Source organism: Falco biarmicus, chromosome 7, assembly GCF_023638135.1.
Source record: "Falco biarmicus isolate bFalBia1 chromosome 7, bFalBia1.pri, whole genome shotgun sequence".
Classification (NCBI taxonomy): Eukaryota; Metazoa; Chordata; class Aves; order Falconiformes; family Falconidae; genus Falco; species Falco biarmicus.
The window spans coordinates 68,579,138-68,604,313 of NC_079294.1; the positions used below are offsets into that span (position 1 = coordinate 68,579,138).

Sequence of the window (25,176 nt, forward strand, 5' to 3'; positions counted from 1 at the left end):
ACTATAGGGGAGTTTGACCTTGACTGCTTAATGCTTGCTGATTGTTCTTGATCCCCATGCAAAAAGGACTTTTTTTTATCGCTAATTATTGTGTTCCACAGCAAACTGTCTGGAGTTTTGCTTGATATTTCCAGACTTTTTGACTTTTGTGTTATTGAGGAGATCTAAAATCAAAATAAAGCAAACTTGAGAAATGGAGATCAGTGAGTTACATAAATAAAAATAATTACCTAAAACCAGTTTGCAAATAGAGCAAATGAGCTGCTGGCTAAAGTTGCCAGTAGATCTGGAATTCTGTTAAGAGGGAGGAACACTTTATTCTGAGTTTTACCCTATTTTCACTTATATGGCAGGATGATACCTGTTTTCTGGAGTAGATGGAGGCAGTCTCAGTGGAAGAATGCCATTGCAGTTACTTTCTGATTGTAGTCCAATGAATAACTGTAGAACTAAATTTTTATATTCAGTAAATCAAGTGTAGTTCCTCTGTGCAATTAATGTATTTCCTTAAAAATGCTCATAATCTTGCGTGACGTCTGAGGCCTTTATGTGGCAATGGGTTTTACAGTGTAAAGCTGGGCTAGACTGTGGTTATGATGTGTAAATCAGTACTAGTATTTCAGATGCATAAATTCCCACAGTTAAAGTAATAAACAGTAATACAGTATCATGTCTTGACCACTCATTTATGACCAGTGGCAATTACTCTTAATCTGTGGCTGTTCTTTTCCCACAGCCCCCACAAATGTTTCCACATCAGTCCTTACAGGATCTGTGCTTTGATTGCGACATTGCTGTTTACCATGGCACGATAGACCGGAAAGCTGCAGGATTTCTGGCATTCAAGCAACATTATTGTTTATCTTGGGGGAGCATTATCTTTTTTTTGGAATGTACAGAAAAGCTTCTTAAGGACTATGATGTGCCATTGGCTACAATAAACTGTAAAAAGTTGGTGGAAGTCGCATCAGACTTTGAGCTTAACGAGAATCCTACCAAAAGTGACATTCTGTCAGTGATAAAGAATCAATCAACTGTGGAAAAGATCTTAAATCGACCTGGCCAAAGGTACAAAGGCCAAGGGGGTACTGAAATGGCCGCTACAAAGATCCAAGCAACGTGGCGATGTTATCAGGCCAGAAAAGCCTACGTCCATTTCAGGCAGCAGCAGTGGGCATCAGGTGTGATCGCGGTTTCTTGGCTCTTGCGTAATCACATGGCACGTGTGAAAAAGACCCTGAAGGAATCACGTCAGAGACACCTGGAGAATTTTTACATCAGGGCCAAGGTGTGCAGTGCTACCAGCTGTTACGGCAGCACTTCTTTTCTAAACATCTCTTGCTTCAGTGATTGCAATAAGCTGTTTCCATTTTTTCCCCCTTTAACCGTTCACTTGTCCAAGTATCATATTTCATCTTTCATCAGCAATTCAGCCTTTGTGGCTGCAAAATCTGTTGCAGTGTTTCTATGGAAAATGTCCCTTCACTTTGAGTTCAGTAGTTCTGTCAGAAAATCAATGTTTTAACTGCATTACCTTAGTTCCTTATATATACCTTGTGGCACTTAATTTGCAGAAAAAAAAATCCCTCTCTTGTCTACATTCCTGTCACCACTTTGTCAGAAAGTATTTAAGTTTGCAGACAGCCTCTTAATTAGTGCTCACAATTTCATTTATGTTTGCTTTCTTTTTTTTTTCATTCATATTCTGTTAATTAAGTGAGCAGCCTCTAATCTTCCCCTGCCAGTAGCTTCATGTAGCCACCTAATTAAATTAATTGGGGAAGATGTTTTAAGTATGTAATTAAATCAATTAATATAATTTATGCCTGGCTTAACTGTACAGTGGAAAAACAGCTGAAGTTTGACTAGATGAATCCACTACAGCTTCCTGTCACTGATCAATGCTCTTCTTGATTTTTAGCATCTGGCAGCCAACTGGAATCGCATCAGGACCTCCAGGAGGACTATTATCCATATCCCATCATTAGGTATAACACTTTTGCCTGCAAATCTATCAGCAACCTCTATTACCCACCACATTATGACTCCTTGATTGAGTTCAAGGAAGGCCCCTTGTTTTATTCAAATTGGTCTCGGCAGGAAAATGTTCTCGACATGATGAGAGTAATAACACAGGGCCTTCGCTCGAAACGGCGTTTAATTTGGGGATTAAGCAAATAAAGTCATTATGTGGGGGCCGCTATTCAGTGGAGAGGTGATTTGCTGTAATTTGCTTTCATCTGTATGAAATGAACTAAAAAGTTGTATTTTTCCCCCTGAAATAACAGATAATGTTTTCAGTCTTCTTTAATGATAGGAAAACATGGGCCTGTGTGTGTTGTTGCTGTTACAGCAATAAGCCAGGATATTGCTTGTACACTGTTTTTAATCAAATGTGCAGTCAAAATGATAAGCTACATTCTCTGAAATTATTTAGTTCTAATTACGAGCAGATGGGATGCTTTATTTGCACCTAGGGCGCCTGAGCAAAAGGAAATGCTGTGTGAACAAGAATAATTAAGAAGTTGAATAGTGGTTTTTGCGCTTAAATAATCTGCAGTTTCATGTTAATTAGTACTAATGTAATTATTTAATTACATTTATGAATTGGGGAGCTTAAAAGCTGTTTTCTGCAATGCAATGGCGGTGTAGGTGTTCAGAAATTACAGAATATGATTTCCTGGGAATTTCTAAAATGCACTGATAATCTCTTAAAGCATGAAATCCTGTCAAAATGCTTGTAACTTGATTTATAATTTGTACTTACATAGCAAATTAATTGACCTGAGAGATTCAGGATTTCATAAAGTGACTTGGTTAAGACCTGAATTAATGAAGACTGTAAATAAGTTTTAAGTTCTCAATTTTGGAGCCCAGATAGCCTTTCATTTCATGATTCTGCTGACTGTTTAACATAAATAAGTTTGATGAACAACTGAGTTTAATTACACCTCTGTCTTAAAAGTCTCATGTGGATATGCTAGGTTAAATCATGTGACTGAATTCTACTTTAAAGCAGGATCGTTTAAAAATAATTTATACATTCCACTGTTCTAAACTGGTTGAAGATGTGAAGGAGAGCATTTGTGCAGGAAAAAGCAAATATTAATTAGGTGTGTGCATTCAAAAGTTAACAGAGTCATTGCACAACAGGTGCATTCAAAGTTGTTTTGATTACACTGAGATGTTTTTAATACAAACTAACAAAAAAATTAATTATGTCCTTGTTCCTCTGATGGATTTGTAGCATGCAGTGGAATTAATAGAAGTTCTTAAAATTATTTCAACTTAAGTGAATTCTAAAATTCTAGTGAAATTCCACTTCATTTAACACTTCACCTGGAGCCCAGGCCCCAATACTGTAACATGCTTTGTGCAACCTTCTGCTGTAAATACAGGATTTTGTATATGCATGCATTGGAGGCTGCAGTATTCAAGTGGAAATTTTCCCTTAATGAGGAAGTAAGTAGTAAAGATAATTTGAGTGCAGATGTTTTCTTAGAAAATTAGGATACCTATTTAAGTAGGGCATGGAAAACAGTATTTTATGCCCTCCAAAAGAGGGATTTGAAAGTGCTGTTTGAAAAAATTATTCATGCTTGTTGTTATTAAATGCGTCGGCTATATCAAGAGGTTTAGTAGAGTTCCATAGGGTTTTTACATGAGTTAAATAATGATAAGCATTTAGCTTATTAAAATGTAATGTAAATATATGGCATTTTTTTCTTTTGACATGTTAAGGTTGAACTGATTTTGAGAAACAGCAACATAAAATGTCGAAGAAATTGACCAAATTTGGTTTTATATCACTTTAAGAACAGCTTACATTTAAAATTTGAAAAGATAAAAACATAAAGTCTGTAAACTAAAAATCTTTAAAATATAAGAATAGAAATAATTTAAAATATTTAATTGTTCTGCTCCTACATATTTGACCTTTAAAAAAATTTGTAAAATTTTGGGCTCATTACTGGAACACTTCCAGCTAGTAACATTTGTGTAGTTTCTTCTCAGGCCTTTTCCAGTTATGCTTTTGATCTGCCATGTCTTGTCATATTTGATTGGAAAAAGAACTGTTAAATACCCTGAAATATTTTGCCACCTTTTCTTTAGCCTTATGGAATGTTATAATTAAGAAGTCTATTTGGGCAGGAAACTGGACAATTTAAACCAGGAACATGTTGTTTCGGTCTAAGAGGACAAAAGGACAGCTGATTACAGCAGGATTTGGTTTTTAAGGCCTGAGTCTGGGTAATCATAAAAATGCTTCTAAATGACAAGAACTGGGACAGAGCACATAAACACCAAGGCAGAGAAGTAGTTTGATATGCTGATAGTGGTTTTTCTATTCGGTTTTGTAAATCTAAAATAGAGCCTGAAATTTTCTACTCACATTTCCTTGACTTCAGCTTTTAGGGCAAATGAGTCTGCTTTTTCTTCCCATGCAAGTGGAATTCCAGTAAATGGATATGGTCCATAACTGTGAATTTCTCAGCAGTCTTCATTTTCACAGCAGTTTCAGATTCATGTAAAGTTTCTGGAAATAACCCAGAAAAAGGGATAGTGAAGGGCTTAAATTATACTGCTGCAAAATAAATGTTTCCATTTATTTCACCAAAACAAAACCTTTGGATTTCTACCATAGCTAAAAAAAGAAAGTAGATTCAATTGTTTAAAGATTGTTTAGCATTTTTATGAGCTAGTATAAGGAAAAATGAATTTGAACTTTTTAATCAGGTTTACTCCCACACTCTAATGGATGAATACACTTCTGCAGTATTTGGGATTCAAATCCTGTTCCTTTTTTTAATTCAGCTACTTTGAAACGATTGCCCCATCTTTCTACCCAAATAGTTAAATGTACAATAAATAAAATTTGTCACCCTATATGACCTACTGTATATGTATCAAAACTTCCTCTTGTGTGATACATGAATCCTTTTTAAAAGCAGTTTCAGCTCAACAGTAGATGTGCCAAGTATAGTAAGAAATTTAACTATTATTTATTAGACCTGTCCCAAGCACTGGGAAGCACAAGGTGGCTGAATCCTAGATAGCTCTTTCCTCTTTCCCCTTCAGACATCACCCCGTGGTTACTTAAACTGTCACGTCGTGTCTCCCTGTACTCTGTACTGCCGCTTCTTTTTTCAAAGGCAAGTTTGAAAGCATTGCAGATTCTTTGTTGAGAGGACACTTTGAGATGAGCGAAATTTATTAAGAAAATGGCATCTAAAGGGCATTAGGTCATAGCTGAGTTTGAAAAGGGAGGTGAAAGCAGGCCCTTTACCATTTATTCATATACCTCTTATTTTAGTACTTCTATAACTCTCCCTACACTTCCCTCTGTGCAAATTGGGAGCATTGCACTGAAGTTGTTGCACATACACTACTGTAAAACTTCAAGTGAAGGAGGAAGGCCCTCAGTGTCCTTTCAGTGCCTCTGAACTGAGAAATTGAAATTTTTCAGTTCTTGCTTCCCAAGGTCAACCCTCCTGCAGACCAGCCCCACCAGCAGGCTGCCATGGTGCACTGATGCCTTGTGCAAATGAACAGCCCCGTACTCAAGCACTCTGCCATGTCTGGCTTTTGTTACCATCGCTGTTTTCAGACACCATTTGGAGTTTAACTTACCCAGATTGCAGGTATAGATCAACTGAAGTAGTGGTTCTTTGAATCAAAATCGGAGCTTTGGCTTCCGGCAAATGCAAATTTATCGGAAATGTGGCATGCATTTGAGACCAAACGCTGTAGCACAAAATGTTAGTGATACATAAACCAGCTGCACATAACAAACCAGAAATGATGGCACAGGTTATAGTTGTGCTGGAACATGCAGACTATGATCGCAGTATATGTCATTCATTTGGGTTGAAGTTTGTTTAAACTGCAGGGAAAGGAATATTAAGCCCCTGCCTTCAGTAAGCGTTGTCAGATGACGCCAGGAAAGTACAGAGCATTCAAAATGTAGCAGGTGTGAGGATTAACGTGGTTCATAATGTCCATTGGAAGCTGAGTGATTCGCAAGGAGTGGATATTCCTCTCATTAAATCTAACGAGGTCATGTCAATGGGAGCTAATATATAGTGAACTAATGTTTTATTAACCTATCTAAGAAAAGCACATGTGGTAGTTGGTGTAATGCTATAGTGTATCTGCAGAACCATAGCAACATGCAAGTTTTGTTTGTTCAATTGCTAGTTTAACTCTTATCCTTTCAAATAATTACTGTTTTTCCAAGCAGTAGTTGCATGTTATTTTTCTGCCCAGATTCCGTTCTTAAAAACAAATGTGTTTTCAAGAGGACAGTTTAGTGTAGGGATACTGGCTACTTTCTACATTTGAAATTTAAATGTTTTGAGCTTGTTAGGCAGCATTGTTAGTGGCTTAAAATTGGTCCCCACCTGAGACAACAAAATGAAGCCTTGAGACTGAAGTATAAGGGATCAGAGCAAGCTTTTTTGAATTACTGTAGCTTAATATTAGAGTGGCAAAAAAAAAATCAGTATCTTTTACCTTGATATAGTTCTGCAGGTGCATGGTACCATTGTGCTAACTACAATATGTAAGTTTCACAAAAAATTACTAAAAGTGGAACTGGTGATTTCCATTTTTCTGTATTTTATTATGTTCTGCTCTCCTGTGTGCAACATGTCATTGCCACAGTCCCTTAGAATCCTGATTACTTGTAATAATTGTCCTTGTAATTTGCTTGGAAGATCCATTATTGCCGTCTTTCAAAATGAAAGCACTGAAATACTAAGCAGATTTTAGTCAAAGTAAGTTTTTCATGAGTTTCAGATGATTGCTGATGTGCAGATACATGGAAATGCAAGGATCTTGGTAGCAGATTGGTCAAGATTTTATGCTGAACACTGAATGTGAGGCTTAACTTCCATATTGATTCAATCACAGCTATTGCAACTAGCAACTCACGTTTTGTGGTGGTGTGTGTTTGTGTATGCGCACCAATTAATTTAGAATTAGCTGAACTTCGAAATTACAGGATTAGAGATTATAGTTACAGTGGTTATGTCATTTACTGCAGTCTTTTTGAATGCAAGTATGCAGTCAGTTGGAAGTGTGAGCTCCAAATAGATAATCCAAGCTCAGGCAGGCCGCCACTCATTCATCCCCTGCAACAAAGCGATCAGATATCACCCAGACGTCTCCTTAATGAAGTGGTTTTGTTGCCTTTTATCTGTGTGAAGAACAAAATGTACCAGGATTCTTGCTTAATGATGGTGTCAGGTTTTTTTGGTGTTTAAAAAAGATCCAGAAACATAGAAGATTCAAACAAAATAGTCTGCATGTTTTAATTATAAAGCTCTATTAGGTCTGTACCATGTAGGTCTGTATTTAAAATCTCATGACATGAAAACACGGTGTTGCATCAGTTGACTAATAAAAGTAAATTCATAAAGATGATGCAATTAGTGTTATACCATGTTTGAGGGTTTTTAATACTTTTATTACAGCTTCTTTTAACCCAAAAGTCTAATTTCTTTCAAATATGTACCAGGGGTTTTCTGAATACAGTTTGTGAGGGCTTTCCCTGTTTTCCAGGATATTCCCAGTGCACCCGTGAGCATATTCCTGATCTTGCTCTCCAACAGAACATGCAGATGGGAAGGCTGTGTGACATACTGGGTATGTTATGAGCTGTTGGCTGCCTATTTTTTGATCGTTATTTGCCCGTAGTTGTGAATAAAAGAAAATGACCAGTGAGGACTTTCTTTTTGTATTAATGTTAAATACAGAGAACATATAAACTCAGAAGTAATTTATCTGCTGTGGCATTTTCTCCTGTCCAAGGTATTAAGAAGAACATGGTGATTCTTTCTGACTCCGTGGTAAAGTAAAGCAGCCTCATCCTGTGGCATGCTGAGCACCACAAATGATCAAAAGTGTTTAGTGTTCTACAAAATTAGGTAGCTAATTCTGCTAGTGTTCATCCAGGCTCATATGGAGAGAAAGATGTGCTAGAAAAGAGCAACACCTTATTTAAACCATTTTTTTTTTAATTAGCAAATGAGGCAAAAGACATGCATTTAAAAGTTTTTCCTGGAATGACAGTCCTCTTTTAAGCAAAGCAGCGAATAATATTATTTGTCAGTGACCAACTTCATTGGCTCCCTGGAATGACATACTTTACATGATTCATGTATATTTCAGTATCATTATTATTTTATAAATGCCATTTAGTAAGTTTGTAACAAAAATATATTAGATCCAGAAATTTACAGTTGCCTAAAATAATAATGTAATTGCCTTTATATATTATCTAGGCACTAATATTGTTTTTCCACTGTACAGTTTTATTTTTTAATTTTTTTAACATAGGGGTGTTTTGGGTCTGTAAAATGATAATTAGAAACTTAAAGGTACAAAGGCAGCACATTAAACAGGCATTCCTTCTCACTTTAAAATCTGTGAACATGAGAACTGGTTCTACTGCAAAAATGTAAGATAGGCTATGAGTAAAATACAAACTAGTTAAATATTAATACATTATTAACTAGAGGAGATGCTTTACCTGTGCCTGGCAGAAGAGCATTGATACTTATCACGTTAGTTTTCTATTTCTTTAGAATACCAGAGGATTTCCTTGCTTGTTGTGACCTCCTGTGAGTTAATCTGTCTCTGAAGCCCCACCGTGCCCAAAGGAGACTTGTATATCTCTTTACAGGGCAATGCTAAGAGTAGTAAAATGTGTTGCCACATTTTATTCAACAAATTCACTTGAGCTTGTCAATTTTTGACAGTGCAGTCCATTCAGCATTACAGCCGAGACTGGCAAGTAGTCTTTTTGTACCCTAGCTGGTAAATTTTCAGGCTTGCTTTGCAAGTCTGAGTAAATGCCTAAAAGCAATAGAGTATTGACTAACAGTTCTACTCCTTTTAATCATTTTAAGAAGTGATATGGTAATGAACTGCATTATGGAAAGGCTGTGTGGACGTTTCAGATACAGGGCTGATTGTTGGATACTGTACTACTTTAATGCTTCAGTTGAGATTCTGGCCGTACATTTTTAATGCGGGCTGTTTGCCTGCTGCAGTATGGCAAAACAAACAGAATGAATGGGGTATCTTATTCCTTTAGAACATTAGTCTCCGGGTTTCCTTAGTCCAATAATTGCTTTGCTTCTGATTCATTCACATGTAATAGCAGTTGTCACTGGCACTTTCCAGGCTCTTGTTCCTGTGCCCAGTAAAGACAATGAAAGACTTCCTACTGATTTCAGCAGGAGCTGGATCCAAATCTAGGAGTGCTTTTTGGCAGCGTGTTCTATTGATGTTGCAAGGCCCATTAATTCATTAGCTCATCTATTAACATTAATATTTTCGAAGAGCAGGGTAGTTAAAATTTTCCAAAACAGTGTATATTAAAGGCTTTCACTTTCTCACCTCGAAGTGTTTGTGTACACACTGTCTTTTAGCCCAAGTTGTTTTACATGCAGAAAAACAGATTTTCACACTGTGGTATTTAACTAGCTAATCTGCACACTCGCATGCTCAGCAATAGTTATTAATGGTATCCTACCGTGTGCTTTGTTGTGGACAGGACAAGAACAGGAACAGGCCATGCAAAATCCAGGCAGCATATGAAATTGCAATTTCATCAGCTTTCTAAACTTAATAGCTCAGTTTTATAATTTACTGAAGTTAATGGGATATATTTTTAAAGCAGTGCACAATTCCCATTGATGTTAATGTGAGTCGCGCATTTAAATCCCCCTGCAACACTTTCAAAATTCTGTCCCCGATATGTGCTGCCGATTGAATTTCAAAAACTAGCTATTTCTTTGGGTTGCTGACCTGTCTTCAGAGAAATGCTGAAGCACAGGAAAATCGGTTAAACAGCTAAGATTTGGGAATTACAGATCTCAGTTTTATTTCCAGTGGTCTTTTAGGGAAGCTGTTTGTTTGCAAACGATCAGGAATTATCAGATTGCTGTTCTGAATGGAGTTCACCTTTCTTCCTGTAATGAACATTGTGCCCCTTTGTTTTAGATGCCAATGTGGACGTCATCTACATCTGCCCCCTTCATCTGAGTGAGGAGTTACTGCAGTATTACAATAAACTCCTGGGTCTGCAGGCAGCTGTTAGATCTGGGAACCCTGAGGACATGGGTGACCTGCAGGACAGGTTCAAAATTCTCACCCCTGAAGCTATAAACAGCTTCCCTGTGAGTTTGTCTTCTAATTACTACAGCTTGAGGGATGCAGTAAAATTAAATTGGAAATTTTATAACTTGTAACGCTCTGGTACACATCAGTGAAATATTATTGCAAGTTTAAGGGCTTTACTGATTAGACTACTAGTTAGAGCATTGGAAATAAATATCCTGGTTTAGCTTTATAGACTTAGTTGAGAGAGTCCTATATTGGCTGTTTGCAGACCACCGCCCCTTCTTACTATATGCTTGGGACTGAGAATGTGATAGATTTATATCTCTAAGCAAATCATAGCGATAAACCGCTCTTATTACTCAAACTTTTATCTCCTGGTAGCCCAGCATTCAATCATTCATGTGTTTGTAGTGTTTCTTGCAATTAAATCCAATGCAGAAATTCTTAAAAAACATAACTTAAAACGACTTGGGTTAGGTAATACAGAAATATTAGCTCCAAACTTGTCATCAGTTTTAAATCTATGTGCTAAAACATGGTCTAAAAGGAGACCTTAATTAACGTACACTACGCACAGTGTTTCTGAGAATACTGCAGTGTGGTGAAGACTCTATGCAGTGGAGACTAGTTTTATATTGTAAATATTAAGTCCACAGTGTCTTAGCTGAGATTTGATTTTTATGAATCTTTGTGGTGTCTTTATATCCCTAGGGTTTATTCCTGAAGCCCTCCTCCTAATTTTGATATATATTAATAACAATCTTCTAGTTATTTTGTTAAGCAAGTATTTGTTTTACTGTAGACTGATTGAAACTGATGGCTTCAGAAGGTAAAGAAACTTTTTATATTCCTTAAGTGTGAGTTTTCAGATGTGTTGCTGAACAGTATGCTACTGTAGAACTACTCTTGTGTACGTGTGTGAATCCTTTTCTGTTGAAATAGTCTGAAAATAGCTAATGCAAGAAGAGTGCTTAGCTCTTTTGCTGTATAGGGAAGGACCCCTGAGTCACAGCTGTCTCTAGGAGTTTGGCCCTAGTTAAAATGAATTCTGTAGGTATGAATGTGTTCTGTTTTCTCTGAAACTGGAGAAAAGCATCAAGACTATATTTGTGTTTTTAGGAGCTGGCTTTTCTTTAGTATTGTCCTTTTATCCGAGTACTGGAAACCTGCAAGAATCACAACTGCCTGTGCTGGGTCTTAACCTTGTAAAGTAGAATTATTGGGATGGTAAATCCTTGATAAATACCAGTAATATATTTTTTCTTTTTAAATTGCACTTTGACAGCTGTAGCTGGATACTGGGTTATTTTTCCAGTACTAACTACCAAATATTGGAAGCTTTAAGAAGCATTCTACATGAACCATGCTACAAATATCACCTAAACCACATCATACTATGGATACAAGATGAACGCTAAACATGGACAGGTTGTACAGGAATGGAAAATATACTTTGTGGACAATTTTGGTCATACTGATTTGGCTGAAGTAGTTTCACTGTAAGAAAAAAAAAAAAAAAGCAGGTTGTTTTTAGGCATCCATCTCTTGCGTATAGCCTTCACTCTTCCAATTTCTACTGAAATATTCCAAATAATGGTTTTTTTGAGGTGAAGAGCAAACAGCTTTCTGAAAATATATTACACAGCTATGATTTACTGGGGAAAGTTACATGCTGTGATGTAGGGAGCCTAACCTTAGTTTCAAGGGCTACATGGTTCTTCTGCGCTATGGATTGTGCCGCTCCCGCAGCTGTAGAGTGCTGAGGAGCATATATCGGTGCCAGGTGCCATCAGAGAGAATGGGCCATCGCAGGTGTTACGTGATACCAGGCTGAGGTACACCCTTGTTCAGTGTGGTGCACCCGTTTATATGCAGAATCCTCAAAACTACCTTCTTTTCATTAAGCGTGTATTCTTTACCGTCTATTAACTGATGTGCCCAAGAAGTGTATCTTTTTTTGTGGAGAGGAATCTGTACTCATAACTGACCATAGTCATCCATTGGCTTCAGTGACCATGGGTTTAGCTGTCATTTTGTCTGGGTAAGGGTTAGAGCTTTACAGGTTCTTTAAGGATCTTTCTTCTGGGTTATTTAATAAAAAGCTTTTGTTGTACCTAATGTACCTAAATTTATTCCCAGTACATGAAAGTGTGGCTTAAAGGCCACCTTAGCAGGCTCCTTTTAGCAGTTCTAGAAGCACAAATCGGCCTTGCCCAGTTTCCTAGCTATTTTGATGGAACTGGATGTAAGGAATAGCTGTAGAAAAGACACCCAATCACAGATAGCTGTGTGCCCTTTGGCATCTGCAGAGGGGAGAGGCAGAGAGAGACTGAGGAAAAAGTTGTCCATATACTGTCATCCTTAGGCATTTGCTAGCTATTAGAATGACCTCTTGTGACTTGGTGCATCCACGTGCAGTGTGAAAACACTTCTAACCAAGGGTTACATATCAAATATCATATCAAAACAGCGTGGTGGTGGCTTTGCTCATTGTGGTAAAGCTGATGCCAAGGTCAGCTTCTCTGATCTTGAGAAGTTTAAAGACAAAACCAAAAATCAACAGGCTTGAGAAGCAAGACTTAGCCCTTTGGTTAACCTCCTAACCACTACTCTATGCACGCTGCGCTCAAATTCAGAGGATTCCTTGGTTTTCCTGCTTTCACTTGCACTACTGTATATCATGGCAGCTATACCACTCTTAAAGCAGGAATGAACTAGACTTTACAACCTGTTTCCTGCACTCCTTAATTAACTGTAAAATCCATTATTGAGAGAGACAAAGCAAATCTCATCCCTACATCACCACTTGTGGCCCCAGGGAGCAAGTGACCGGGGCTGGAAATTGATCCTGTTCTCTACACTGCAGAACTCTGCCACAAGACCAACAGAATGGGCCATCTCCCTGCTTTTATACCAGTGCTCAGGAGAAAGGAAACAAATGAATCAGAACATTGAGTCTCAGTTTTAAAACCGATGGAAGGAAAAAGACTCCAGAAAACTTATTTGTTGTTCTTTTTGCCCTCATACTTCTGTGACTCACTTTTTCCTACTAGAACTGTGAAAAGCATCTCATTTCTGACTTACGTTCCCATTGTCCTTGCAGTATGTCTGACTCCTTTACAGAGATACTTGGGCACTTTTTGCAGCTGCATGTTTGGTATGAGAAAGCACCAAGGAATTGACAAAAGGGGATTCCTTTCGTCCATTTCCGTAGGCCTCCCTGTCTCCTTTCCCACCATCGTCCCCATCCAAGTAGTGGAATCAGGATTTATATTTCAGTCCCTATGGAGGAGCATCCAGGATTTTGAAGGAAAATATTCTGGGTCCTACAGTCCTGGAAATCCCTAGCAAATCCAGTATTTGTGTGATCCCAAAAAGGAATACTTTCCTGACTGGTGCCTAAATTAGACAAAAGCTCCATATGAAGAGGATTTTCTTCTTGTTACGATTATGAATTGTTTATGGCAATCTGTTGTGGTTGATGTCTCTTGTACTATTTCTGCATGATGTCTCTGCCTATCTGTCTCAGCCTCAGTGCACCTCTCTGTCTTTGGAAAGATAATTGGGTTATCTGCAGGCCGTGCATAGGATACATTGTAGAAAATATTTTTGAGGTTTCACCTCCATGACTAATATTTTCAGTTTAAATTTAGAGGTTATAGTATCTGTTATGAACAGCTTGTTCAGGATTAGATCTTCTTTTTTAGAAGAAAAATTCTTTCCAAAAAGTTGAAACCCTTGTACTTAAACAACAAAATTACTACACTCTCTTTGAGTACTCTGTAGTTGTGTTTACAGTAGCTATCTAGAACTACTGTGTAATGGAAATGTATATCCCCAGTAATTTAATGTGATCAGTGAAAGGTTTTGTAAATCAAAGTGGTTTATTCTCAGAGAATCACTTAAAATACTGCTGAACTGTATGGTGAAATACATTCCCTGCTATAGGGGTTTTTTTCTTCATTTTTGTATTGATTTTTAGGAGCTTTAGAGTTAAACCATGCCAGAAGTGTTGCTGAGATGAATCACTATTATCCAAAGGCCACCAGCCTCTCTGCCGACTGACAGAAGGATAATTCCGCATGGATCAAATAAATACAGATGTGTAGTAATTAGTTCTATTCCCAATGAGCCCATTTCCAACACACTAAAGATGTGCACGATTATGGAGCCTCACCCCAACAGCTTTTATCAATTTAAACTGCTAAGCTACAGGATAGGTCATAACCCAGCCTGCTATTAATAATGTATTTATTGTGTGCAACATTATAAATTAGGTTCATGGAATAGAAAAGAACACCTTTTAACAAGAATAATGTTATCTTTATACAGAAGCATCACATGTGCCTAGCCACTCAGCTGAAGTACAGTCCCAAGACAATCAAAAGAATAAAAATCCTTATCCAGAACAGAAATGCCTACATTGTTGGAGGGGTTCCCCACAAAGATGATTTAGCGGTGGCTGACATGCTAAATGTGCCTATATTAGGCTCCGTGCCAGAAGTGGCTCACCTCTATAGTACCAAGTCTGGAAGTAAACGAATTTTTGCCAATGCTTGTGTGCCAACCCCTCCCGGAGAATCTGACATCTACAACAACGAACAGGTAAGCAGGATGTGGTCTGCGATGGGTCAACATGCAGGTGCCTGGTTTCACCTGATAGAATGCAAATGTTGCACAATTGCAATGACTCTTCTCAATGAAACCTTAACTGCGTTTGATTAAATCATGTGTGATGTTGCATTCTTTTTTGGCTCTATCTAAGTAAATGCAATTTGTTTCCTAGTCAGGAAGTAATACGGTTGTTCTGGTATTCTTCATGGTCTTTCTTGAGAAGATATAAGGGTGTTTGGCCACTTATTTCCAACAGTTTGTGTTGCTGCTGCATGGATGAAGTCACAGCCTCAGTGAGATTAACAGGAGTTTTACCAGTGACTAAAAATAGAACAAGGGTTTCTGGGAAAATGAAGTATTTGATGAAGGGAGAATTTCTTCCACTTAAGCAGTCAGCCTATTCAAATTGAGGTTCAATGAGCCTATCTGCAACTGAAGTTTTACTTTGTATCTAGCTTAACATTGCTAAATTCACCTATCTTGTTAGCATGACCAGTAAGAAGAGAATAAAATATTACTGAACTAAAATCACAAGGCACAAGTTTTCTGTACTGTGTTCGATTTATATCTATTTATTTTTGCATTCAGTGCCTCAGTATTTCACCTATAAGCTGATTTTGCAGTTTGCAATGATATGTCTAAGTATGATCTGCACTGATTTGTAAAAAAATATATTTATTGTGGTGCGACATCTCACACAGGAAAATCATCAGTGTCAGGGTTTGTAGGTATTCCTGCTTCTTAGAGAGGCTTTTCACGTTGCTTTGCTTTTTATTAATCATCCTTAACACTGAAAACAATCTAAGCTATACAAATACATTGTGACTGCTATAGTAGATGAAATAAATATTTGATCAATGATCTGAAAAACAACTGTTTGATTTATTGTAAATAATTTATGTGCATCAAATACTTTTGATTCATACTACAGTGTTATGGAAGTTCTACTTCTGTTGTTTGCTTGTATGAGATATTGGCATTTTAGGTTAAATAATCTAAGCAAGGTGATGCTATGTTAAAGCACAATTCAGTTTTCACTTAAAGATAGAACATAATTCTTTGTGATTGGTACAGTCCTTACAATATTATTGATCCATTTCATTACTGTAGGGGGGTCATCAAGAAAAACGCATTTATGCAGTTCTCAAAAGCCACAAATAATAGCATCGGGAGCACACATGTAATTGTACTTTAGGTCAACGTTAAAAAAAGAAATGAAAGTCCCCAAATTTACTACACAGAAAACGTGGAAGGCTCTAGCCAATGCAACAAGATCTGGTAATACTTTTACCAGGTTCAAAGGCATTTGCAGTTTTGAAGAAGCTAATTGCATCCTACACCAGCTGGACAAAAGGCATTTTAAAGCCATTTAAATCTGTGTACATACACAAATAAATAATTAGCATTTTTATAAAGCCTGCCTGGTAACTCCTTCGTTCATTTATAACCATACAACGGACTCTCCAGTAGGAAAATTTCACAGGTGTTTTGGCTGGTGTTAGAATCTGGCACAATTATTTCTTAGATTTTGCAAATAGTGTAGCCCATCCCACATTTTACCCTGTCACAAACATTTATTGAGCAGTAGTGATTATCCAAAGCCTAAGATTCTCATCAGACAAAAAAGCCTGGACAGGCAAATTTCTCTCTGCAGAATACAGCTTCACTGACCACCAAAGGTGCTCAGTTGCTGTTTGGTAGCCTGTACTTGTGGACTGAAGTGCAGGATGGAGGCCCTAGGTTCTCCACCAAAAAATGTTCAAGGGTGCTTTCGCTCCTTATTCAAGATAAGGGTAACAACTCAAGCATCTTTAAGAAAAAGCAGCAGTATTTAGAAAATAAATTTCAAGTCCAAGCACTGGGGAACTGGAAGTCTAAATCGGGGAACAATTTAATATTGTCACGGTGCAAAAGATCTCTGTGTCATTGCTCCACAGATGATTAGCGTTCTCAGCCAGCTCATCATTGACAATATGGAAGTGCGGCGTTGGTTGTTTAAAGTGAACAATGAGTCTGGAGGAAATGGCACTGCCTATTGTGACGTTATTTCGCACCTGAAATGTTACCACTGGATTCAAAAGGAACGTCAGCGACACAGCCCTGAGATATGGAGTAAGAAGTGGGCACACGTAAGTGTGATTTGTTTAATTTGTTTTCATGGCCTCTTGATAGTCCACTGGGGTTCTTTGGCACAGCAAATCTTTTCTCTGAGCTTTCATTGTAAGACTTTGGTAAGGTTGATATTAGAGTCCAGACTCGCTTGTACAAAGCAATAGGTAACAGTAATTCAAATAAAACAGTTAAATATTCCAAAATAGAAATGAATGCCTGGCTTCCAACTGTGGAATAAGCTGGGTGTCATAACACTTCATTCATATGCAGTAACATGCAAATTTTACACAGAGGGTTTTTTTATCTGAAGTGAGGACATGTATAAATGAAAGCATACAGGTGGCAGAGCCTTAGATCTACACAGAAACTTGGAATTATTGCAACAAAGTGTTGGACTAATTAGTTGAACACTACTAATCAGTTGCGGACTACATACAGACAGATTACTACTTAATCTGGTTTTCTAAGGGTTTTTTTTTTATGTTTTGCCTAACTAATAGCTTTTAAACCTGTGAGCTATTTTCAACTGTATACGACAGAACACTTGAGGTCTGCGAGATCATTTAAAGTCCTGCGTGTTTCATTACAGCGGGTGTTTAGGTAAGGAGAGAGATCCTATAAATACTTCACTGAGGGAAACAGTATAGCATGAACTCATGCAGTAGATTCCTAAGAATCCACGTGACTGAGAGGCTGAAAGATGATACATTTCAACTGCAGAAAAATCCATATGAAACTAGACTTCATTAGTTCTGGCATTGAGAAAACTATTTGTAGTTTAAATATTCATTGGTATTTAAATGTGTTAATTTCAATAAGCATTTGATATTTCTGTATATTGTGCCAAATTCATTCCTAATGTAATGGTTTTAAAGCCAGAAGGAATGTATCCAGAAAGAATGGTTTAATTTACATAAACTACTCATTATAGCTCTTTTGATTTTTTTAATTCAATCAAAACTGGTCTGAAATTTTTGTTTGATTGAATTATATTGTATATTAAAATTTCAAATTGTGCTGATTACAGTTCTGTTGCATTTGACAACTACAAAATAATTCCACATTATAGAATAGAGCTTATGATACAAAGCTGAAGGGCTAATTTCTCTGATCTGCTGAAGATCCCTCACTCTGTGCAACTCAAGCAGTATAAAGCAGAGCACCAGAGAGCCACCCCAGTGAAGCATTACCGGGCCACCCAGCTCTCTGGGACATAAAGCCAACAGTATATCCAGATCCTGCTCCCACCGTCTGAGTCAGTGGGGCAGGAGACAGGATTCACCAAGTCTAGTTCTTTGCTGGTATAAATTCCCTATATAAGTGGTGTTACCTAGAGTTAGGACTAGCATTCCTGTGCCTTTTCCATTCTTTCATGGCTAAGTGACTCTTTATAAAGGACATCACAGTAACTGGCTTTTTTTGGTTTCCCATTTATACTGCATTTATGTTGAGATTTGACGCAACCAGGAATCAACCCGTTAGAAGCCCTTAAACACAAACATGTGTTGGCGGTTGGAAAATACATACAAAAAATCATGTATTTGATCTGATTTCCTAGAGTCAGCAGGAAGCTTCCGTAAACCCAGACTGGTATTAGCGGGCTTTGGCAAAATGTGAAACTTGCCACCATTTTGAATGTCTTGTTTGAATATATGTGTTCAACTTTTTCTGCCTTCTGAGTTTAGCCCTCTTTTGTAGAACAGGAGACCTTTTTTATATAATGAATTGCAGCCTCCGATGAGTATTGCCATTGAGAGCAGAGGATTAAAATCATCCTTTGTTAAGGAATACCATTGTAATGATACACATTTAAACATCAAAGCATTAGTTTATGAGCACAGGCATGCTTTAATGTCCTATTACAGTATGTAGACCTGTTTCTTTTGATAATGAAGACATTGTGTCATCGGCATAGGCTGCCACATACAAAACGTATGCTGGCAGGTTATTAAAAAATTCAGCTTCTTGATGAAAGACTATCCTGCAGGCTAAGAGTACAGTGAAAAGACTCCCCATTCTGGTAGAATTATTAGAAATGAGAATATGACTGTAAGCACTAAATTATGGTAATACTTACAAATAGCATCATTTGCATAGTAGTTTGCGACACGATACCCAGATTTTCCTCGTTGGTATGTAGTAGGCAACAGATTAAAAATAATGTAGTTTGTGAGTTTGAACTGTGTAAAAAGATCTATTCCATCTAAAAATGAGACTGATTTTAGATTCTTCATTTCAAATACAACGTTGGGCAAACAAAAGTGCAGGACAGGATTATCGATATATTTTACCTTGTTAACTTAAATGCAACATCTGAGTTACCTGAAAAAATATTTTGCAGCTGCATAAAGGGTTGAATTCACAAACAATGCTGAGTATGCTCTGTAAGGCCCTCATCCTACTGTGCGCTGCTGAAGTCTGTCAGCGTATAAAAAAAATTCATCGTGAGACCCAGATTCCAACAATATTCAGTGTCAAGATAAGTGCTGCCGCCACAAGTGCACGTTTGGCAATTGTGAGGCCATTTGTGGAGGCATTCTCCAGTGTGAAAAGGAATATTGGGATCTGGCCCCCATTTTCTGTACCAATTCAAGCTTCAGTTAGTCCATGCGTAGCAGGAAGACTGGTTCTGTTACTGTTAGAGTAAGTGAAAAACTGTTTGGAGTATCTAGAGAAAGATATCCATAATCTTTGTTAATCTGTGGTTTTCCAAAGTGTGCTAAGAAGTTGGAAGTCAGCAGTTCAGTTTTTCAGGTTTTGGAAAATCTCACCTATACTTATATGAAGCCTTGCTGAGAGACTTTATAAATTCATGGAAGAGAAAATTATTAACAATCATCACCGACAGAGTCTCTGGCTTAAGAGGGATTCAGAGCTGCAAATTGTTGGAGGCTGGGAGAGTATCTGGGGAATAGAAGTGTTTGCTCTGTTTTCATACGTGCCTGGGCATCCACTTGTGACCACTGTCAGAGACAAGGTTCGGGGCTAAGCAGACCTTACACAGCCATGCTTTCGTGACCCTGAAGACATTCAGATGCCCACTCACAATTCAAGCTGAAGGTTGGTGGAAAAGTGGTCTACAAAGTGTATTTGGTGCCTTTTGTTGGTTTTTGAACAGACACCAGGCTGTCAAAGTCTGTGATGCCTCCTGGCCTTTGACTCCGAATCTTGAGACTCAGATGGCCACCTTAAATTCTCAGAACACTTGCAGCCCTCTTCCCTCTTAGAGGAAAGTGAACATCACCTTTCTGCTAGTGCTGCCATTTTTCTTCTTTTAACAGTTTCCCCTTTTATGTAAAATACAGCACTATGCAGAGTTCCCATCCTCTTGTGTAACTGTAGAATGCTAAACAGTATCTAAATCACTAGATTAAATTACTAGTGAAATTAATTTTAAAATTATCTTTTATTACACTGCAACTCTTAATTAACCACCAGGACCAGCCACACGATATGAGTTTACCTAGCAGCAATCCTAAAGATAACGAAGATCAAGCTGAAGACAAAAAAAGGGATCAGTGTGGGGGGTAAAGAAGAGAAGAGCTGAAAATACAATAGAGCAAGGCACAGGAAAAAAGCATCAATGTTCTCTCAATAAGCCATTATAATTGGCCATAGCTACACAACGATTTCAAAACTCTCCATTAAATATCTGTTGTAGAAGAAAAAAGCTATTTAATGCATTTGGGCAGCCTACTGTTTTAAGTGTTAGAGTGTTTGAATCTTATTGCCTCCAGTTGTGTCACAGTGTTTTGTCACAGTTTCTTTTCCTTATAGACTGCATCTTGGTTAATTCACTAAAATGTGTACAAGGAAATAAAAATCTTTTCAAAAGGTGACAAATCCAACTTTCACTCTGGGTTGCATAAAGCAATATTCAGAACCTGGCTGCAAGATTTTGCATTGATTGCTATTGGAAAATTAGTTTCAAAGGCCGAGATAAAATTATGTGAAAGGCTGGATGTTCCTTTAAAATAAAAATTTTCTCGTCAACTTTCAAAAGTCCTGTAATAAATAATAGATAAATTTTGTGATTATCTGAAAATCGGGAATAGTGGTGAGCAGATTGTTTACTGGTTAAATGAGTCACATTCACTGTAAGAAAGCTGAAGCTTACATACCACATCTCGTTTCTTTACTGAAGTAAGGAATTCGGAGTAAAGAGCATATGTTTGTCAAAAGAAACCCAACCGTAATACTGCCAAAGATGTAATTTTAGCAACATGGCATTGCAGGCACACTATTTCTGACAGTCTTTGAACACAGCAAAGCTGCCTATCCCTGTTTTTTTCCTTTCTGCTACCCATTCCCATTTTCACCACTCTGTTTGCCTCTTGTGCCACCACCGGCCTTGTTCTAGGGCAGCGCTGCGAATAGTACTGCAACTGGGATAAACCGCAAGCGATCAAACTGGCCTTAGTGTAACACCTGAAGTCTGCCCAGGGGGTTCTTAAGCGAGTAGCCTTTGCTCTGCTGTTGGTGCACGCACACGGCTGCAGGTGTGGTATTTTTTTCAGCCTGAAGAGGGCCAGAAACTCTTGACAGATCCACAGAAGATGCATTTACAGCATTTTGACAGGCTTGTAAAATTTCTTCTAACTGATACGATGATAGGAAAAAGAGAAAGAACCCAAAGGTTTTGGACAGGAATTGATTACCTATAAAGCAATACAGCTGCAGGTTGTTTCCTAGCACAGGCAGTGATCTCTCAGCAATATATCCTAAATAGCTTAAATATTCACCGTATCCGCGAACAGTCCAGAGTGCTCTTTCTCAGATTATTAATATACCTGTGTGCCTGCCATGGTGACGTTTCAGGTGATTCTCAAATCTTAAGTAAAATAAAGCGTGATAATTGTATCCCTCGGTTAGATTAAAGCCATGATCTCCATTCGTGAGACTTGCAATAATCAGATATGCAAGCTGTTGGTTTGTATGTCCTATTGATTTAATATGCTTCTAATCAGTACATAAAGCTATAGGCCTGCAGTGTTAATTTTTCATACGCTTACAAAGTACCCTTTGATTTTCTGTCACGCGTTAATTACAGCGTTTTGCCATTAAATAGGAAGCTTTGTGTAAACTAATTACTAGGTAATCATTGTCTACCGAAAGCGTGCTGTTTGTACCTTTTATTTTATTCTAAAAATGCACAGATCTCGCAGTCTGGAACCACTATACCTTCCAGCCATTAGCTCTCACTAATTCATAGCATTATTGTGTTAAGATTGTAGGAGTTGTAATTGTTGTGGTATCAGTGCTGTTAATTACCGGAGTAAACAGTTGAAATGGTGCCAAGGTCTATTGTACAAGGCAGAGGAAAGGAGGTTTAAATGTTACTTCCACCATCTGGGGACTGGAGTAGAGGCAAATGCTAGAAAACAGCAGTGAGGCAATATCAGAACTTCAGCTCCAGGGTTTTAGGCCATATGGATCCAGAATATTTTGAATCAATTGAATTTAAGTGCCAGTTTGTTGCAATAACAGTGTGGAAGGAGAGGATAAAGCAAGAGCACTAAAGAAATTTGAAATCCGTTAATGTTATCGCATCCAATAAAATGCCTGCTTGGATTATTTTAAAAATGTTTATTTTGCTAAAATCCAAAAAGTAACACATAGGCAACTCTAAGAATAAAAGAAGTTTAACAGTGTGTTGTTTGTGAAACACAATGCAGGTTTTGTCTGACAATTCCTTTAGCGTAACAGCTCTGCAATTTAGATAAAATTTCTGGGAAGTGACTGTGGATTATCTATATGACATCTCTTTTCTTTTTGAAATCACATTTTTGGAACTCATTAGAACCCTTTCTTTAGCGATACAAGCCAGAAAGGAGGGCAAGTGAACAGAAATGAACAAAATCTGTAGAGACTGAAAGAGAGAAAAGTGAAATATTATTAATCTGAGGGCATCTGAATTGTTTGTGCATTTGCAGAGATCTCATTAAAGTACAGAAAAAGAGGCTTTCAAATATTGCTTATCTCGTCTTTTTATGAGGATTAACACTCCGATGTCCTGAACTTACAAATGCTACATTTGAAAGAAATATATGATTAAAAAAAAAAAAGATTTTTTTAAGATTATGATGGTTGTTTTCTTCACTGTGAAGGTAGATGTGGGGAACCTTGAAAAACAAAGGCTGCAACCTCGCAAAAAACATACTTTATGCATAAAATAGCAATGCACATCGGTTGGTTTTTTTTAATTAAAAAAGCAAACTATTTAATAAAATTGTCCTAACCTCAGATTAACATGCTGTGTATAAATATGGAGAATTATTTGACAGGTTCATAGAGCTTTCAAGATCCTCTTTCGGTTTGCTTTTTGGAGCACAGGCTGTTCTGATTTTATATTTTGTTTCCCCGCATATATTGTTTTCAGAGATGACATCTATGAAAAGGGATCTTGCAGCATATTGCTGCTGCCGGTTTAGGAGCGTTCAGAGGAAATAGAAAGAATCTCTCTTTCTGAACAATCCTGGTTTATTTATTTTTTATTGGTCTGTTAGCAGATGTTGAAGTAGTTCAGGGCACAATGTAAACATGTGCTTTTCAATGGAGGCACGGTAAATAGCAGAGTATACAATGAGCCAACCAATTGGGAGGGGGGGTTTGGACTAGGCCAGTGGGGTTTTTTTGCTTTTTTTTTTTGGTGCGTGTGTGTGTGTGTAGTTGAATTTAGAATTAAAAGAAGTGCTTGATCTTTATATATTGAAATCCTCAGCGTGCAGAGTGACAGCATGAGCCAGAAGAGAAAACCATGGCCCCATGTGGTGTGAAAAAAGGAACAGCAGTTTAAGTGCTGGAAAGTTGAAAGAGAACTAACCTTCTTGTTCTTGTAGTCAAGGAAAGTGGCTGTTTTGTGCTTTTGTATTGAAACATAGCATATGTGCCTCAGTTTGACAAAAAGCCTCTTGAGTCAAAGCAACCCTAGTCCTGCGTGCTGATCCACAGCGAAGGCCATGATAATGAGGGACGGGCTCTCAGGAAGCAGTGAGTAGATAATACTACATAAGTGGAGAATTCTGTGCACTGTTTTCACCATTCTACTTAATGCAAGTTGCAGCCACGGTGAATCGCTTGCCATACAGCTGAAATGGGCCATTAGCTATCAGGGAAAATTGTCTTTGCTACTTTCAGCAGATGGAGCAAATATTTTACAAAGCAATTTTACATACAAAAAACATTTGTGTTACTTGGTAATGATGACTGTTTTACATGATGTTGCCTTCTATCAGAACATAGTTTTCCAGCTCGTGGAAGGCAAAATTGGCACTTTTTAATTTCAAAATTTGCAGTTAACAATTAAATGCCTGGGCTTTAAATCAGGTTGCAAACTTTAAGTAGATAGGGTATTCAGCGTATCACTTCCAAATACATTTCCATTTTTATGAACCTCTCAGATTGTTTTGTTCAGTGTGGTAGATCGTGGTTCTGGCCAGCACGTACCTGTCTGAATTAGAAAAAATGTCAGAGCAGTTTAATTTGCAAAATAGGTAATAATGGAATAATTTGGACAGTCAGACTGCGGTCGCTGGCCTCTTCCAATATAACCATATTTTCTGGTGTCGCTGAGAACATGAGAATAAGCTGGGCTGGACCAATTCACATCAAGGCAGCTGGAAAAAGTTATCATAGCTGCACTGATTGCAGTATAAAGGATATACTGTATAAATGGTATGAATTGTCATAGTGCCATCGAAGTGGCATAAATTGCCATAGCTTCATTGACTTCAGCAGAGATGTGGCACTTTGTATTGCTGAGGATCTGTCTGCTGATTTTATTCTTCTCTGGCCCACTCAGCTTTACTTATTTGGAGTTACTTTCTTCACTCTGTTTGCTTGCAAGGTGTAAATAATTTCCTTTCAATCTGATTTTTGGCTAAAAAGCCCATGGTCTTTCTCATGGATTCTGCTCTGCAGCCTCTTTCTTTCCCCAGGTCGGTCTTCCTATTTCTAAGTCTGTTTCTTCTTTCTATTTTTTACTTACCTTCTCAACAGGCTTTTCTTTGCTGCCTGATGTGTCTTGAGTAGATTTCCTACCCATGCCTTCAACATATGCCACATCTGGTCCTAATCTTTTGTTGCAACTGACATTCTAAGAAAGCCTTTCAAAATCAAGCTTGAAGAAGGGTAAGAAATCATACTTAGAGGGGGAAAGGTGTACGGGTTTTTTTTCATACTTACTTGTTGTTGTAAAAAGATGCAAGAGATTTAAAAGATTTCTACATGATGTAAACAGTATTTGGGCTGCTCCTTTTTCACTGGTGCTAAGAAACATCAGCTGAAGGTGTTGAACAAATGCTCCCTGTTTCTATTGAG

General features: G+C 37.7%; 1 protein-coding gene across 1 annotated transcript in view; it reads left to right on the forward strand.

The window, feature by feature from the left end:
- The window catches only part of IQCH (IQ motif containing H), a 72,624-nt gene that overhangs the window by 19,292 nt on the left and 28,156 nt on the right, over nt 1–25,176 (forward strand). Inside the window, exons 9-14 of the mRNA XM_056344965.1 lie at nt 737–1,288; nt 1,922–1,988; nt 7,564–7,647; nt 10,012–10,187; nt 14,464–14,736; nt 16,683–16,874. Coding sequence (XP_056200940.1) covers nt 737–1,288; nt 1,922–1,988; nt 7,564–7,647; nt 10,012–10,187; nt 14,464–14,736; nt 16,683–16,874 — 1,344 coding nt within the window. The remainder of the gene's footprint in view (nt 1–736; nt 1,289–1,921; nt 1,989–7,563; nt 7,648–10,011; nt 10,188–14,463; nt 14,737–16,682; nt 16,875–25,176) is intronic.